This window comes from Muscardinus avellanarius, assembly GCF_963383645.1.
Source record: "Muscardinus avellanarius genome assembly, chromosome: 8".
Lineage (NCBI taxonomy): Eukaryota > Metazoa > Chordata > Mammalia > Rodentia > Gliridae > Muscardinus > Muscardinus avellanarius.
In genome coordinates, this window is record NC_137794.1 from 90,021,236 (window position 1) to 90,037,231 (window position 15,996).

Consider the following 15,996-nt stretch of genomic DNA (forward strand, 5'->3'; position numbering starts at 1 on the left):
GCAGGTGTCTTTTTTTGTGTGTGTGTGTGGTACCGGGGATGGAACCCAGGGGCATTCTACCTACGAGCTACATCCTCAGCCCTATTTTTTTTATTTTTTATTTTGGAATTCACAGCTACAAAGGACCTCACTAAGTAACTGAGGCTGTCCGTGAACTGTGATCCTCCTGTTTCAGCCTCCCAAATGCTGGGATTACAAGTGTGCACCACCACGCCCAGCTTTATTTATTTTTTTGGGGGGGGTACTCAGAATTGAACCTAAGAACATTTAACCTCTGAGCTATACCTTCGGCCCTATTTTATTTTGAAACAGTCTAATGCACAGTTCAAATGTTCCAAAAAGATTTCTGAGTTCATTCATAACAAATATAATTTTGGGATTGGGGAACCTGGGAAAGAAGTGTTTGCTCTTATTTATTTTTTAACAAATATTCTCCCATGCCAGACCTTGTGTAAGTATGGGACTAAGTGTAGAATAAAAATAAACATAGCCTCTGCCCTCATAAAGCATTTAGCTCAGTGCCGCAGTAGACCGGCTCACGCATGGCTGTAAATGGACGACGGTGACAGTGCTGTGAAAGAGAAGCGCATCGTGCTTCAGGAGCTCAAACCAGGGAGGGTATTTGACCTGTTTAAGAGATCCATAGGGTTTGGGGATGTCGCTCAGTGCTAGAGAACTTCCTTGCAATGTGTGAGGCCCTGGGTGTGTTCCCTAGCACTGCAAATAAACAAAGAGGGAGGGTGGTCCATAGGAAATAGGCTTGTCTGAGATGTGATGAGTGAACAGGTGTCAGTGATATGAAGAGGCAGAAGGAAAATGAAAAAACAGGCCAAGGAAACAGTTTGCCACGGACCTTGTGATAGAAGCAGGGCTGCTATTGAAAATGAAACAGTGCGTGTCTTCCTGGTTTTGAGTATACAGTTATGTGGTAAAAATTTTAAAATATATATCAATAAGCTTGCCATGGCTTTAAAAATTAGAGTATTGAGATTATTAGCTAATTTTTTTTTTTTTTTGCGGGTCTGGGGGTGGAACCCAAGGGCATTCGACCTCCGAGCTACACCCCCTGCCCTATTTTTTATTCTTTATTTTGAAACCGGGTCTCACTGAGTTGCAGAGGGCCTCACTAAGCAGCTGAGGCTGTCCGTGAACCGCAATCCTCAGGTCTCAGCCTCCCGAATGCTGGGATTACAAGCGTGCACCACCACGCCCAGCTATTACCTAATTTTTTTTCCTCAATATTAGTCTGCTTAGGCTGGCATAATAAAATATCACAGATTGGGTGGCTTAAATAAAAGAAATTTGTTTTCAGAGTTGTAGAGATTGATGAGTTTCTGGTAAAGCTCTCTTCCTGGCTTGTGGGTGGCTGCCTTGTTGCTGTGTCTTCATATGACCGAGAAAGAGCTACAGACAGACTGACGGGGATATGAGAGGGAGTAGGAGGAGAAAGAGAACTCTATGCTGACTCTTCTTATAGGACACTAAGATCAGCGCTAGACTCCACCCTACGGTCTCATTTTATCTTAGCTACCTCCAAATACACACACATTGGAGATTAGGGCTTCAATCTGTGTGTTTTGGGGAAGGGATACAATTTAGTCCATAGCAGTCTCTATTCATTATTAGTCAATTTCTCTTTATATTGTTTTGCTATGTGGTTCAGGTCATAAAAAGAAGTGTTGAAGAGATTTTATCATTTAGTGTATTTTAAATCTTCTAGAAATATTATTACATAGTGACTGTTTATATTAATGCTCTTTTGACATTCACTAGTTCATTCACTGTCATGTTTCTTGACAAGGAATTGTCAAGCGCTGAGTGCTGGGCATTGTTCTAAACACTGGGGAAAAAAGCAGGAAACAAAACAGGCAGTTCCTGCTCCTGGAGCTCAGCTCCTGTGGGAGAAAGCTAATGATTGATCCAGTAGATAGTTAAGGCGATTTCATGTAGCAGCAGATACTATTCAGAATTGGGGTGATCTGATAGAGAATGACCGGAGAGGGGTACTGACTAGTATGTTAAAGGTTGTCCAAGAAAGTGAAATTTGAGCTGAAAACTAATTAACAAACTGGGGCCAGCTCTCCAAGTATCTAAGGGAAGAACATTTTGGATTTGTTATGAGACAGCAAAGCCGGTGTGACTGGGACCTAGAGAATGAGAGGGAGACAGACTTTATAAAGTAGACAGGGGTCATATTAAATGGGACTTTGTTGACCCATATTGTGTTTGATTCACACTGGAATTGCATTACAAAGCCACTGGAGGTTTAAAAGCAGGAAAATGATAGAATCTGACTTGTCTTTAAAGAATCATTTTGGCATCCACAGGAGAATAGACCATAGATAAGAGTGAAGGCTAGGCGGCCAGCTTGGAGTCTCTTGAAGTCATCCAGGCAAAGGACAGGGCAAGGGTGATTTAGAGTCCTGGAGACGGAGGGATGGCAGGATTCAGAATATGTTGGGTGAACCATATTAAACTGCTAGCACTTTGGCGTGGCCCAGCCTAACATTTTGAAGATGGCAACAGTAGAATTTACTGACAGGTTGGAAATGGGCTGTGAAAGAAAACAAAAGTTACATTAAATGTAAATGCCTAAGGAGTCTCAGCTAAAAGGCAGATAAGAAGTAACTTAAGAAACTTTGAGAGACCTTTTAGGTTAAGGCTTTATGACCTATTGGGTTTTGGGTTTGAAGAAGAGGTTTTCGAACTCCAAGCCCTAAGATCTAGTTACTTTTTATGTAACTGTTTTTCAGTTATGTGCGTATAATGTTCTTCTCCCTGTAAATTTACCTTAGTTTATCTTTTTTGTCTGCATTTTATTTATGTTCTGTTGTTGACTTTAATTTTTTTCTTTCAAAATAAGATGAGCACATCTTATTTTTATTATTTTATTTTTGCAGTACTAGAGATCAAATCAAATCTAGGGCCTTGTACCTGCTAGGCAAGTGCTGTACTACTTAGCTACATCCTCGGTTCCCATCAATAGATTTTAACACAAACATTTGAATTGTTCATATTATTACATTTATGTTTTTATCAAGTCAAATATTGAACTCCTTCTTAGGGAAAATAAAATTTGAATTTTATTTCCCCTAAGAAGGAGTTCAATATTCTACTTGAATAACTTGTATCTCCTTGTTTTTCTGTTACTTTTATCAGTTCTCCATTACTGTATAACAAACTCGTCCATGGCTTAGAGGCTTAAGACAATAGAAGTTTCATTTGCTCATGATCCTGTGAGTTAGCAATTCCAGCCCAGAAGTTCTCTCTTGGTCTCCCTTGGGGCCCCTCCCATCTTTCCAGTCACCCGGTGGCTTACGCAGGGCCAGGTGGTCTGAGATGACCACCTTCATGTGTCTGGTGGGCAGTGCTGGTTATCCTCTGGGCCAAGTGTGTCTGCGAGGGCAAGGCACCTGGAGAACTGGACTTGGGAGACACACACCATTCCTTTTGCTGCTACAGGTTACAAGGCCAGCCAGATCCAGGGAGTGGGCCGTTGAGGAACTGTGAAGAGCTAGTGGTCGTCTACCGTGCTAACCTGTGTTGGTTTATTTGGTGTTTTAAATCATTTTTAACATATTTGTCCTTTATTTTTGCAATGCATGGTTAGGTGTACTGACTGCAAGTTAATTTGATGTCACCTTTGGTCATGTTTCATTCTCTTAGAAAGTATATCTTTTTTTAACCTCTTAGTACCTTTCCATCTCCTTTCAAAGACCTCTTCCTTGTGATCTTAGCACACTTACCTGAGGGCTGTCTGTCTTAATGTATTCTCTGTCTTAAAAGGGATTTATCTGAGTCCTTGTATTTATAATCCTTTTCTTTTTAGCTTCTCCCTTCTTAGAGATCTGAACAAATAGGTCCAAAGGTATTCTTATGTTATACCATCTTTCTTCTTGACAGAATGTAAGATCTTGTCTTTAAAAGTTTAAAACCTGCCAAATAAGTGTCTGAGGTCATTCTTTAAGGATAATTGCTGAGAAATACTCTCCGCCCTCTCTCGTTAACCAGGCCCAAGTTGTCTTTTATTTGGTGAAATTTTTCTTTGATTCTTTTTTCTTTCTGAACATGATTCACACAGTCCTAGCATTTTGTCTTTTCACTCTTATCCTTATTATTTCTAAATTGGATAGCTCTTTTCTGGTTTTAGATTTGTGATATGCAGTATACCCACTTATATAATTGGAATCTCTGTATTAATTTATCTTTATAGCTCCTGACTTTGTGCTGTGCAGTATTGATCCTGATCTTTTGAATGCTCACTGATATTTAGTGTAGAATTATCTATAAGCTGGGTATAGATTCATATGTCTTTACCTATTCCTTTTTGGGACGTAGTTCTTTCTTGCTTTAATCTCTTGCTCTTTGTTTGTTTTGGTGGTTCTGGAAATTGAACCAAGGGGCATTCTGCCTCAGAGATATACCTCAATTTCTATTTTTTTATTTTGAAAGAAGGTCTCACTAAGTTGCAGAAGACCTTTCCAGGTTGCTGAAACTGGCCACGAACCTGTGATCCTCCTGTCTCAGTCTCTTAAGTGCTAGGATTATAGGTGTGTGCCACCACATCTGGCTCTTTAGTGTCTTTTAAACTAGATAATATTGATTTTTTCCAAAGTATCTATTATGTGTATATTTACTTATTTTATTTTTTGCAGTACTGGGGATTCTACCTCCAAGCTACATCTCCAGCCCTATTTTTTATTCTTAATTTTGAAACAGAATCTCACTAGTATCTGAAGTTGGCTGTGAACTTGAAATCCTCCTTTTTCATTCTTCCAAGCACTGGGATTACAAGTGCGTGCCACTACGCCCGGCTTCCTGTGTATATTTAAAGCTCTCACCTCGCTGGGTGCAGTGTAGCTCCATGGTGTAACACCTCTGGGCTCGTCTGTCTGTCTGTCTGTCTGTCTGTCTCATACACACACACACATACACACATGCACACGCACACACACACATACACATACACACACACATAAAATATCACATTTATATATTTAATAAAGTTTAACTTTTTCTCATGATGAAATTTTGGAAATGACATTTAGAATAAAAAAAATAAAGATTACATGTGGTCCTGCCATTCTAGAAAAAGCTGTTATAGCATTAATGTTTCATTTCAGTTATTAAAAAAAAACTTTAACTGAAGTGTAACATCTATAATGAAAACTGCATCTATTTTAAATGCACCTATTTTAACTGTAATAGCTCAATAAATTATGTACCTATGTAAACGCTATCCAGGGGGAACACACAGATATTGCCAGGGTTCCAGAAGGTTCCTCCCAAATCTTACCCCCGCCTTCTTTTCAATGATAACTCACTTTCTAGGACGCCCAAAGTGCTTGATAGGTCTAATCTTTCAGAATGAGTATCCTAATTGAGCCATGCTTAGAACATATGGCTAGTATAGAGACTTTTCCTGAAAAGAAGATAGGAGAAATTCTTGATATTTTCATTTTCTTCCAGTGGAAGATGCATGGATTTGTTTCTTATCTAAACTGCTTCTTTTGGTGTGGTTTTAAAAGTATCTTTGACTTTAATTTTTTATTTAAAAATATTTGGTATTATTAGAAGTTCTGCTGTTGTTTTGCTTTAAATCTATTCCCACAGTCTTCAATACCAGCTTTAAAAGTTGACGGTGCATAAAAGTGTTTTAAAGTTCTCAGTATGAGGCTGGAAAGCTGAACCTCAGAGGGGGCTGGCACTGTTGGTAGTCAGGACTGTGTCCTGTTCACCTTGCATCTCAGGTGACAGTTTCTGCATCTGTCACATTCTAGCTCGAGAGTTGAAAAGAACATGTGCCAGAAGCATTGTGTCCCCGGGCATTTGTCTAGGCTGTTTCCTCTGTGATGGTCTTGTAATTGTATAATATTTTAGCTTAGAGTTATATAACGAGGCTTGTTTTCCCTGGGTGAACCAGCCCCAGGCCCAGTTCTGCGGCTCTCGGTGCACTCCAGGGTGGTTGGGTTGGCCTGTGACCGCTGCACTTCACAGTAACCCTTGCAAGTGCGCGCCCAGAACCGTGACACCCTGGCCCTGCCACCTCTGTTCCTGCCTCTGAGTCGCCATCTTTTTAGTCCTGTTCTTTTCTCTAGGTATTGGAGCACTGATACACAGCATACAGAGCCTTGATTCTAAAAGCCAAGCAAACACAGGGACCTGGCTCCCTACGAGCTACTCTTCTACGGCTCCACTTGCACCCTGGATTCTACTCAGCTAGCCTTTGAAGTCTTTTGAGTGTTTTTAGCACAATCTTCATAGTTTCTTTTCTCAGTGTTTTTCAGGGTACCTGGACATTTGACCTTATGCTCCTCTTTACTGTCAAGATAGAGTTCCCAGGGATAAGTGTCGCCTTCCATCTCTATCGCCTCGAAACATTGGTGGTCTATATTTTTTCTATTCCTTCAAGTGGGTTTCTAACTCTTGCTGGCTCTGTTTTAAATCACTCTGGCCACTCACCTCCTGCCGCACTGTGTGTCAAGAGGTGGCATGTCACAGCATGAGTGTTGCACGCCAGCTTTACTTGGCAAATCAACCCAGTTAAACTGTCATTTACATTATGTCTTCTTAGCCTAGAAGCCTTCTTCAGAGTAGAGCGAACTTTTAATCCTGCCTTCAAGACTTGGCATAATCTGTGTTCCTTTTTAATTTTTGTTCTCACCATCCTGTCGTTTTCAGTTGCAGACCAATTACATATTACTATTTGTGTGTGTCCCTGTGTGCGTACGTGCGTGCGTGCGCGCGCGCGTGCGTGTGCGTGTGTGTGTGTGTGTGTGTGTGTGTGTGTGTGTGTGTATGGAAGGTTCTGGGGATTGACTCCAGAGGCATCCTACCCCAATACTTTTGTTTGTTTGTTCTAAAAGAGGATCTTACTAGGTTGCCGAGAGTCTCATTAAATTGCTGAGGCTGGTCTTGAACCTGCAACCCTCCTGTCTCAGACTCTGTACTGAGATTACAGGTGTGTTCCACCATGCTCGGCTTACATATTAATATTAATCATCTTTCTTGGTTTTGCCAGTTTCCTGTGCTCTCCTTCATTTCTGCCAATGCAGAGTTTTTTTGCCTTTCAGAATCCAGGATGAGTTCTCTTCCTTCTCTCCTTCTTTTCACCTTTCCTTCTTCGCCTTAGTAAATGTGAGTGAGTGTGTGTGTGTGTGTGTGTGTGTGTGTGTGTGTGTGTGTGTGTTGCTGGGGATAGAACTCAGGGGCCATCTACCGCCAAGCTACACCCTCAACCCTCTTTTATATTTTATTTGGAAACAAAGTCTCACTAAATAGCTGAGGCTGGCTTGAATTTGTGATCCTCCTGTCTCAGCCTTCCAAGTACTGGGATTATAAGCACGTGCCAGCACACCTAGCTTCAGTAAATGTTTTGAGTGTCAACTGGGAGTATCGGCACATGTTTCTAATCCCAGTATTTGGGAGGCAGAGACAGAAGGATCGCAGGTTTGTGGCCAGCCTCAGCTACTTCATGAGGCCCTCTCCATCTTAGCGAGACTCTGTTTCAAAATAAAGCATAAAAAATAGGTCTAGGGGTATAGCTCTGAGGTAGAATGCCCTGGGTTCAATCCCCAGTACCACAAACACAAAAAGTACCTGATACATATGTACTAAATATATATTAAATCAATGAATTAATTAAAATTTTTTAGTGTATTGGTTATTCTCTTTATTTTTACCTAAACTCCATAATAAGCAATATAATAAATCATATTCTCCCCTGTAGTCATTTCCTATTGTAAGCTGGTTGAGTAAGGAAAACATGTTTCTTTCTTTAGCTCAAAATTAATATACTGTGACATAACGATTGGACTCCTTTTTCAAAATTTAGAGTTGACTATTTAAAGTAACTTTTTTTCGAAAGTCATTCTCACTACATCTTTCTGCCTATTTCTCTTGTTTATACTTCTATGGAGGCCGTATGTCATGTGGATAATTACAGTAGATTGAACAAGTTTGCCAAGGGCAAACACGATTGTCCACAAAATTGAGAGAAAAGCGTATAATGTTAAATAGGAAGGGGAAACATGTCAATGAAGTAAACCTCTTAATGGGTCAGTTGGGATTTTTGGTTATATCAACAGCCACATCAGGTCATTTGAGATGAATTGCCTTATCAGTGGCACTTGTAAACATTTCAGTAAAGTCAAGGAAATTGATAAAATTTCTAAATTTTACATGTATTTTAAGTCTGAAATTTTTGTTATGTTTCCTTCTCCCCAAACGACACTTATAAGATCATTAGTATTGAAGATGCCTTATATATCATTGTATTTGTCTCCCCAGTGATACGTTTCTTATCATAAACCCCTTATTGAATGTATTGTTTCATTGATAGTTTGGATTCTGTGTATCACCAGCCTGGTACTTTGAACATAGGAAATTGTGCAAATATTTGTTTAATACAATTGTTCTCACGCATTCCCTCCGTGACAGTGTTGTGGGGTATGTGCTATAGCTGTATTTAGAAATTAGTAGTTTGTAGTAATACATACATTTCTAATTTAAGGAGATTGGCAATTTAAGTGCGTCAACAAGTAACTCTAAGTAGTGCTTATTTTTAAAACATGGGAATATCTGTTTTGCAATATAAAAGTAAAAATGAGACAAATAGAAATAGAACTTATATGGAGCTGAAAGTGGTGGCGCATGCCTGCAATCCCAGTACTTGGGAGGCTGAGACAGGAGGATCACAGGTTTGAGGACAGCCTCAGCAAGTAGTGAGACTGTTTAACAACCTAGCAAGGCTCTGATTCAAAAAACAAAAAATAAAAAGGGCTGAAGGTGTAGCTCAGAGGTAGAATGACCCTGGATTAAATCCACAGTACCACCACCAAAAAGAAACAAACAACCAAAAATGAGAACTTACATGGAGGCTTTACCTTATAAGTTATATTTCACTACCCTGAAAGATAGCAGCCTTTAAAAATGAGTAATGAAGATGGAGTCTCTTCAAATTTTACACTAAGTAAAAAAATACAACATTTTGACAAAAGCTTTTCCTAGGCCGTTGTTAATTTATTTTGACGAGAAGGATTGCATTTTGATCTCAGGTTAAAGGAATTCCTAAGAGCATGGGAATGGATGGCTCCAGAGGGTGGCCACCAGGTTAAGGAGTACATTTTCCACTAAGAGTCAGGGCACACACCTAGAACCCTAGTATTTGGGAGATTGAGATAGGAGAATTGCAGATTCAAGGCCAACCTCAGCAATTTAGTAGAACCCTGTTTCAAAATAAAAAGGGCTTGGGATTATCTCCAAGGGAGAATGCCCCTGGGTTCATTTCACAGTATTAAAAACAAAATCAAACAAAGCTGCACTTGAATGCCCTGGGTCAGGAGCAGTGGAGCCCCAGTGCTCTGGTCCCCAAACTCACTCACTCCGTAGGGAAGAGGTCCAACGAGATGGGCCTCGGCAGCCTGCTCTCAGGCAAGCCTGGAGCACTTTCAGGAAAAAAGGAATCCTCTCAAAAGATTAAGGGTTTTATCCAGGAAGGTGTAGAGCGCTTCAGCTGCTGTGGAGCCGGAGCTTTTAGTCCTCCACTGATTCTTTTACCCCAGTGCCCAGTCGCTTCCCTTTGCTCTACTGGGCCCCGTCCCACAAGCAGGAACAAATGTCCTGGGGCTGAGGCACACTCTTCCTTTCAGCCCCAGCGTAGATGGTACTTCTTCCTGAAAACATTCCCTTTCCTCAAATTTGGTTACAGTGGCTCCATAATGCCTCGGTCATTGTACCTATCACCCTGCATTACAGATGTCTTTATCCATCTCTCTCTTGGATGCAGGAGCTGTGGGACAAAGAGCAAGAGCATTGTTTCATTGTCATAGCCCTGGTATACTTCTGATATAGTGGAGGCTCTCAATAAAATTTGGTGAATAAATGGATGAATGTGTGTATATATAGATATATATATATATATGAATCATATTTTATATATTTTTATAATGCAGAGGAATATCTGACCAAGAGCTCCTTGTACATAAAAGAAAGCTCTCAGGAAAATTTCTCTAAATAATAGTCATCACGCTCAGAAGTCTCAACCAGCCCGGTGTAGTGGTGCACGCCTTTGATCCCAGTACTTGGGAGGCTGAGATAGGAGGATTGCAGGTTCAGAGACAGCCTCAAAAGCACAGTAAGACCCTCAGCAGCTTAGTGAGACTCTGTTTCAAAAACCGAAAATTAAAAAGGGCTGGAGGTATAGTTTGGAGGTAGAATACCCCTGCATTCAATCCCCCAGTATTAGACAGACAGACAGGCAGACAGACACACACACACACACACACACACACACACACACACACACACACACACCTAATACCTCCCTCATCCCGTAAAACTTTTGTTGCCTTTATCCAAATTTTTTTCTTTCTTTCTTTTTCTTTTTCTTTTTTCTTTTTTTTTTTTTTGGTGGAACCCAGAGGCTTTCTACCTCCAAGCTACACCTTCAGCCCTATTTTTTATTCCTTATTTTGAAACGGTCTCACTCAGTTGCGGAGGGCCTCACTAAGTAGCTGAGGCCGTCCACAAAACCAGGTCCTCCCGTCTCAGCCTCCCAAGTACTGGGATTACAAGCGTGCGCCACCACGCCCAGCTGTATTTACCTAAATTTCTAACCCTGCATTTGAATCCGTGCTCTTGACCTTGAGAGAGGCTCCGTACTTGGCAAAATCTTAGGAGAACGGAAACCACAACTCACGCATAGATTGGTTCATCCAACACACATCTATTAAAGGTTTACTCAAACACAAGGAATGCAGATTCACAGATTTGACCAAGATGGTCTGTGACCCTAAAGAACACGAATCCGATTTTGCTCTAGTTGCCTAGAGGTGTTTATATCCATATGTGAATGTTGTTAGGAAACAGAAGCCGTAATGTTGTTAGGAAACAGAAGCCGTAATATGCTTTTGTCTTCATAGCTGTCATAAAACACAAAGCCTAAGTTATTGTGCACGTATTTTTGTGTGCTCTTTCTGAAAGCTTTCATTCCATTTGTTCTCGTAGAGCAGATTTTAGTTTTCGTTAGTTTTTGGGGGGTTGCTTTGATGTTTAAAAAAACCTCTATTTACTTCATTTGGCTCTGTGGTTTTATCTGTAAACCACCTCTGCCCATTTAGAACACAACAGGGTACAAATCTCAAGCAAAGTAAATTTTTAAAAAGTTAGCCGGGCGTGGTGGCACACGCTTGAACTTGGGAAGCTGAGACAGGAGGGTTGCAGGCTCAAGCCAGCCTCTGGCAACTCAGCAGGCTCTCAGCATCCTAATGAGACTTCATTTCCAAATAAGAAATTAAAAAAAAAAAAAAATCAGCCGGGCGTGGTGGCGCACGCTTGTAATCCCCGCGCTTGGGAGGCGGAGACAGGAGGATCGCGCAGGTTCAAAGCCAGCCACGCTGGCATAAGAGACCCTGTTTCAAAAATATAAAATAGGTCTGGGAGCGTAGCCCGGAGGTAGAAGGGCTTCCAGGAACCCCAGTACCACCAAAAAAAAAAAAAAAAAAAAAAAAAAATCAGGCTGAGGGTGTAGCTTGGAGGTAGAATGTCTCTAGGTTCAGTCCCCAGTGCCCCCTCACACAAAATGTAAGTAACTATGGGTTAAATCATTAGTACTGTTCTGTCTGTCTTTTCGTAGAATTTCTGGATCCTGGATAGACCAGGAAGATGCATAGGCAGACTCTTGGTTCAGGAGAGCAGTAGGAGGGCTTGGCTCTCTGTGTAAAGATGGCCATGTTCCCTCTTCCTTAGTCCTCCTCCCAATTGTCTCACTTCCTACCACACCTCAACCTACCAGATTAGAAACAGGATTTTAAATAGAAATGTGAAAATAGTGTACAAGTTGTTTTCCATTATAATAGTGGCTTATTAATCTCTTCTTTCTCTTCAAGATAAGAAGAGAATTCTTCAGAACGGTTTAGTCTTGCCAAAATCTTGAATTTCTTTCAGTGAACAACCACCAAAAAATTACTTGAACATAAAGCACTCCAAAAGAATTCTTAGTTCACAACACAAAATTCCAGTTCTGAACACTGATAAACATTTCTTCTCTATGAGAGGTTCTCAAGTCTCACTGCATATTAGAAAGTTCTCCAGATGGTCATAATGCCTACCTAGCCGGGCATGGTGGCGCACACTTGTAATCCCAGCGCTTGGGAGGCTGAGACAGGAGGAAGCCAGCCTCAGCTACTCAGTGAGGCTCTCAGCAACTTATTGAGACCCTGTTTCCAAATAAAATATAAAATAGGTCTGGGAGTGTAGCCCAGAGGTAGAAAAGCCCCTGGGTTCCACCCCCAATAACACACACACACACACACACACACACACACACACACAATGCACACCTAAAAAAAAAATGCTCTGGATTAGTACAGAGATTTGGGGTCTGGAATCTGAAGATAATTATGGATTCTCTTCCCCTTCCCTAAAATGTATTAGACACACATAATATTGTATTTGTGAACTTTCCGAAGCCCATCTGTGGACCTTGGCTTAAAGATGCCAGGCTGTGTATCAGCCCCATGTGATGCCAGCAATGCCAGTCCCTGGACTGGACTTGGAATCAGGGCTGGGATGATGGGGCCTCATCTGTCACCTGCAGGTGATTCTCATCAGAGGGAGGATCACTGCCTCATGGAAACACCTCCAGGAAACTACAGTGAGCAGTATGCTTACGGCCCATTTGAAAATTGAGATTAAAAACAAAAGATAAAGACAAACATTTATACCTTTTGTAAAGTGACTCTTTTGGCATTGAGTGATTTTTCTAATGGAGGCATATGTTTCTCTTATAGTCAAATACTAGGAAAAAACTTAAGGCTAGACAATTAGCCATGATATCAGTGTATTTTATATTATTATTTACCTTTAATCTTATACCCAACTTTAGCAGTTATTCTCAGCCCCCTCTTTTAGTATAATTTCTAATGTTTGTTCTTTTAATGAAATGACTTTTCTGCTACTTACTGTATTATATCCTATTAGCAAGCAAAGGTTATTATGTTCTGTGGAAATAATGGTCATGTTTTTGTTTTTGTGCTGATACCATGCTGTTTTTATTACTGTTGCTTCAAACTAGAATTTGAAATCAGGTATTGTGATGCCTCCAGCATGGTTTTAATATCTATAATATACAAAGAACTTTAAAAGTTAACATTAAAAAAAACAATAAAAAATGGGCAGTTAAACTTAATAGATGTTCTCCAAGGAAGAAGTACAAATGGCCAATAAATATATGAAAAAATGTTCAATATCATTAGCAATCCGGAAAATTTACATCAAAACGACACTAAGATTCCATCTAACTCCAGTTAGAATGGCAGTCATCAAAAATACAAATAATAATAAATGCTGTCAAGGATTTGGGAATATATACACTTACATTTTGTTGGTGGGACTGCAAACTAGTACAGCCACTATGGAGATGACGGATTTTCCAGCAGTGGGGTAATAGGCAAAGAGGCGAGTCGTCATGTAGAGGCCAGGACCGAGGAGGAGGACACCAGTCCTAGGTAGAGGGAAGAAAAAGAGCTACCTTGTGTCTGGCCCCTCTCATTCTCTACCCCGAGTCTGGCCTTGGGAGTCTTGGCCAGGAGTGGGCTCCTGGGAATGGGAGGGAAGAGGGTTTCACCAAGAGGAAGCAGGATGGGGCCGGGAGACCCTCCGCAGGCGTAAGGCTGGGCCGCCTCACACTGTAAAGCAGATCCTTTGTTTCCACGCCCTGTGCCTTTCTATTTGCTTTGTCTTTTTTTTTTTTTAAATACTTCGTATTCTAGCAAAGCCATTTTTTAAATGTTTTTTTTTTTTCCTTTTTGCCAGCCCTTATTTTTAACACAGTCTTTTTTAAGATGTCTTTGGGGCTGGCCAGAGATGTCTGTGGGACAGTAAAAGAGCCTTACGTCGACTCTCAGTCCTGGAATTAAAGGGGAACCGGTGCCACCAAAGGCCATTGGGGTGGTGTTGGTAATTAATGAGAGCCCCTAGGGACCAGGTAGTACGTTCCTTTTTTCTTACCAGGAAGTCTCTACAATCCCAACCTTGGAGAATCTGAAGCCTGTTAGCTTAGTAAATTGCTTCTTTTTTTTTTTTTACTTCATTTTTTTATTGTAAACTTTTTTTAAATTTGTAGAACCAGATGGAATTTAATGAGTAGAGACATATTATTGTTATTTGCACTAATTTAAATCAATCTATTAATAATTATCATTGAAGTTTTAGATACTTTTTACAATTCAATATACATTTCTTACTAATTAAATATACATTTGTAAACATTGGCCAACTCAGTGTCCCTGCCATTTGTAAGTCCTGAGTAAACAAAGTAGACTGAAGAATGTTACAGATTCAGAAACATAACTTATAGGTACCTTGCAATAGAAGGTTAGGACTTATTTCTCCATAATAGAGGATGCTTAACATACAGAAAGGCCCAGCACTTGAAAAAATGCACATAGATAAACCAGGGCAAGTTAATACACTGTTCTTTGTATCCCACGGTATAAAAACTTGCGACTATAGGATTAGGCGAATAATGATGGACAGTTTTCCTTTTAGGAGGTATAGTTTCTAGTGGAAACACTCCCCAGGTTAAATGCCAGTTCCAGCTCTGTGACCTCAGTATGGATGTGGTGCTTTGTGATGTCTTCCCGCATGGCCCCCATGAAAGTGGGACCGTGCTCCTCTGAGGATCTCTAGAGCCTAGAACGAGCTCTGTGAAGACGAGAGCTGTGCTTTATCTTCTTCCCCATCCTCACTTACCTAACTTACTTTTTTTTTACATTTAAATCTTAGATTTTATACTTGGATTTTATACTTGGATTTATACTTGGAGTCCATCTTTTCCACATGTAACTCAGGAGGAATAATTATAATTCTTTGCTGGTGGTGGAGGTGGAGGGGATCCTTGTAGACAACTCAGTCAATTGGTAACAATCCCCAAAGTGTTTTGCAAAAGGAAAAATTGGCCTTTTATCAAAAATTATCCCTGAGTTTTACTATTTAAAAGTAAGTTTACTGCTGAATGATCTAGTACACTCAAACTGACAGGCTTTTGCTGTCAGTTTGGAAAATTTGTACGCCTAAAAGTGATTCTTTTTACTTCATTTTTGTTTTGTAGGTGGCTGACTGTTCTTGGGATGAAACAATAAAGATATATGATCCTGTTTGTCTTACTCTTCCTGCTTGAGAAAATACACTGCTCTGATCAGAAACAAGGACGTTGACTGAAGAACTTTTTTTTTTTTTTTTTTTTTGGTGGTACTGGGGTTCCTGGAAGCCCTTCTACCTCCGGGCTACACTTCCAGACCTATTTTTACATTTTTTATTTAGGAACAGGGTCTCCTAAACCAGCGCACATGGCTGGCTTCGAACCTGCGAGATCCTCCTGTCTCTGCCTCCCAAGCGCGGGGATTACAAGCGTGCGCCACCACGCCCGGCTGACTGAAGAACATTTAACTGCAAATAAATTAACCATTAAAAATGTAGACATTATACTCTTACGTGCTGTTTAGATTTCAGATTTTTTAAACTTACCCTGGAGTCAGTTTTGAGGCAGCTTATAGTATTCAGCTCACTCTGTAAGCCTACTACATAAGCTGTGTTTCTTAAAATCCTAAGGAATAATTGATGTTGTGATGTATCTTAATATCCATGAAAATGTAATCTCTGTATTGTAAAGTAGATTAAAATATGGGAGATCAGATTATATGGATAGTGATATATTTTTAATTTGTCATTTTTGATGTAAAATATAAATCACTGCTGTTGATAAAAATAAAAATAAATTGATTATTTATCATCTTATGACATTCCCAACAAGATTATATTTTAATATATTATTATTATGAATACAGTATTATATGTAATGTGTATATAGCTGTAGTTGATATGTGGGTTTAATATAGGTTTAATTTATTCAGTTATTTACTGAGCACATTCTGTGTGCTTGACCCAGAGACTGAATGAACTCCTCTTGAGGACTGGTGCCATGCGGTTAGAACA

The 15,996-nt window shown here is 40.1% G+C and overlaps 1 protein-coding gene across 2 annotated transcripts in view; it reads left to right on the forward strand.

The window, feature by feature from the left end:
• Nucleotides 1-15,365, forward strand: part of PEX7 (peroxisomal biogenesis factor 7) — a gene marked incomplete at its 5' end in the record, with an annotated part of 74,221 nt that extends 58,856 nt beyond the window's left edge. For both annotated transcript variants that reach the window (XM_080700541.1, XM_080700542.1), the window contains one exon: nt 15,113-15,365. In XM_080700541.1, coding sequence (XP_080556667.1) covers nt 15,113-15,181 — 69 coding nt within the window. In that variant the 3' untranslated portion in view covers nt 15,182-15,365. The remainder of the gene's footprint in view (nt 1-15,112) is intronic.
• Nucleotides 15,366-15,996: the final 631 nt, after the last annotated feature.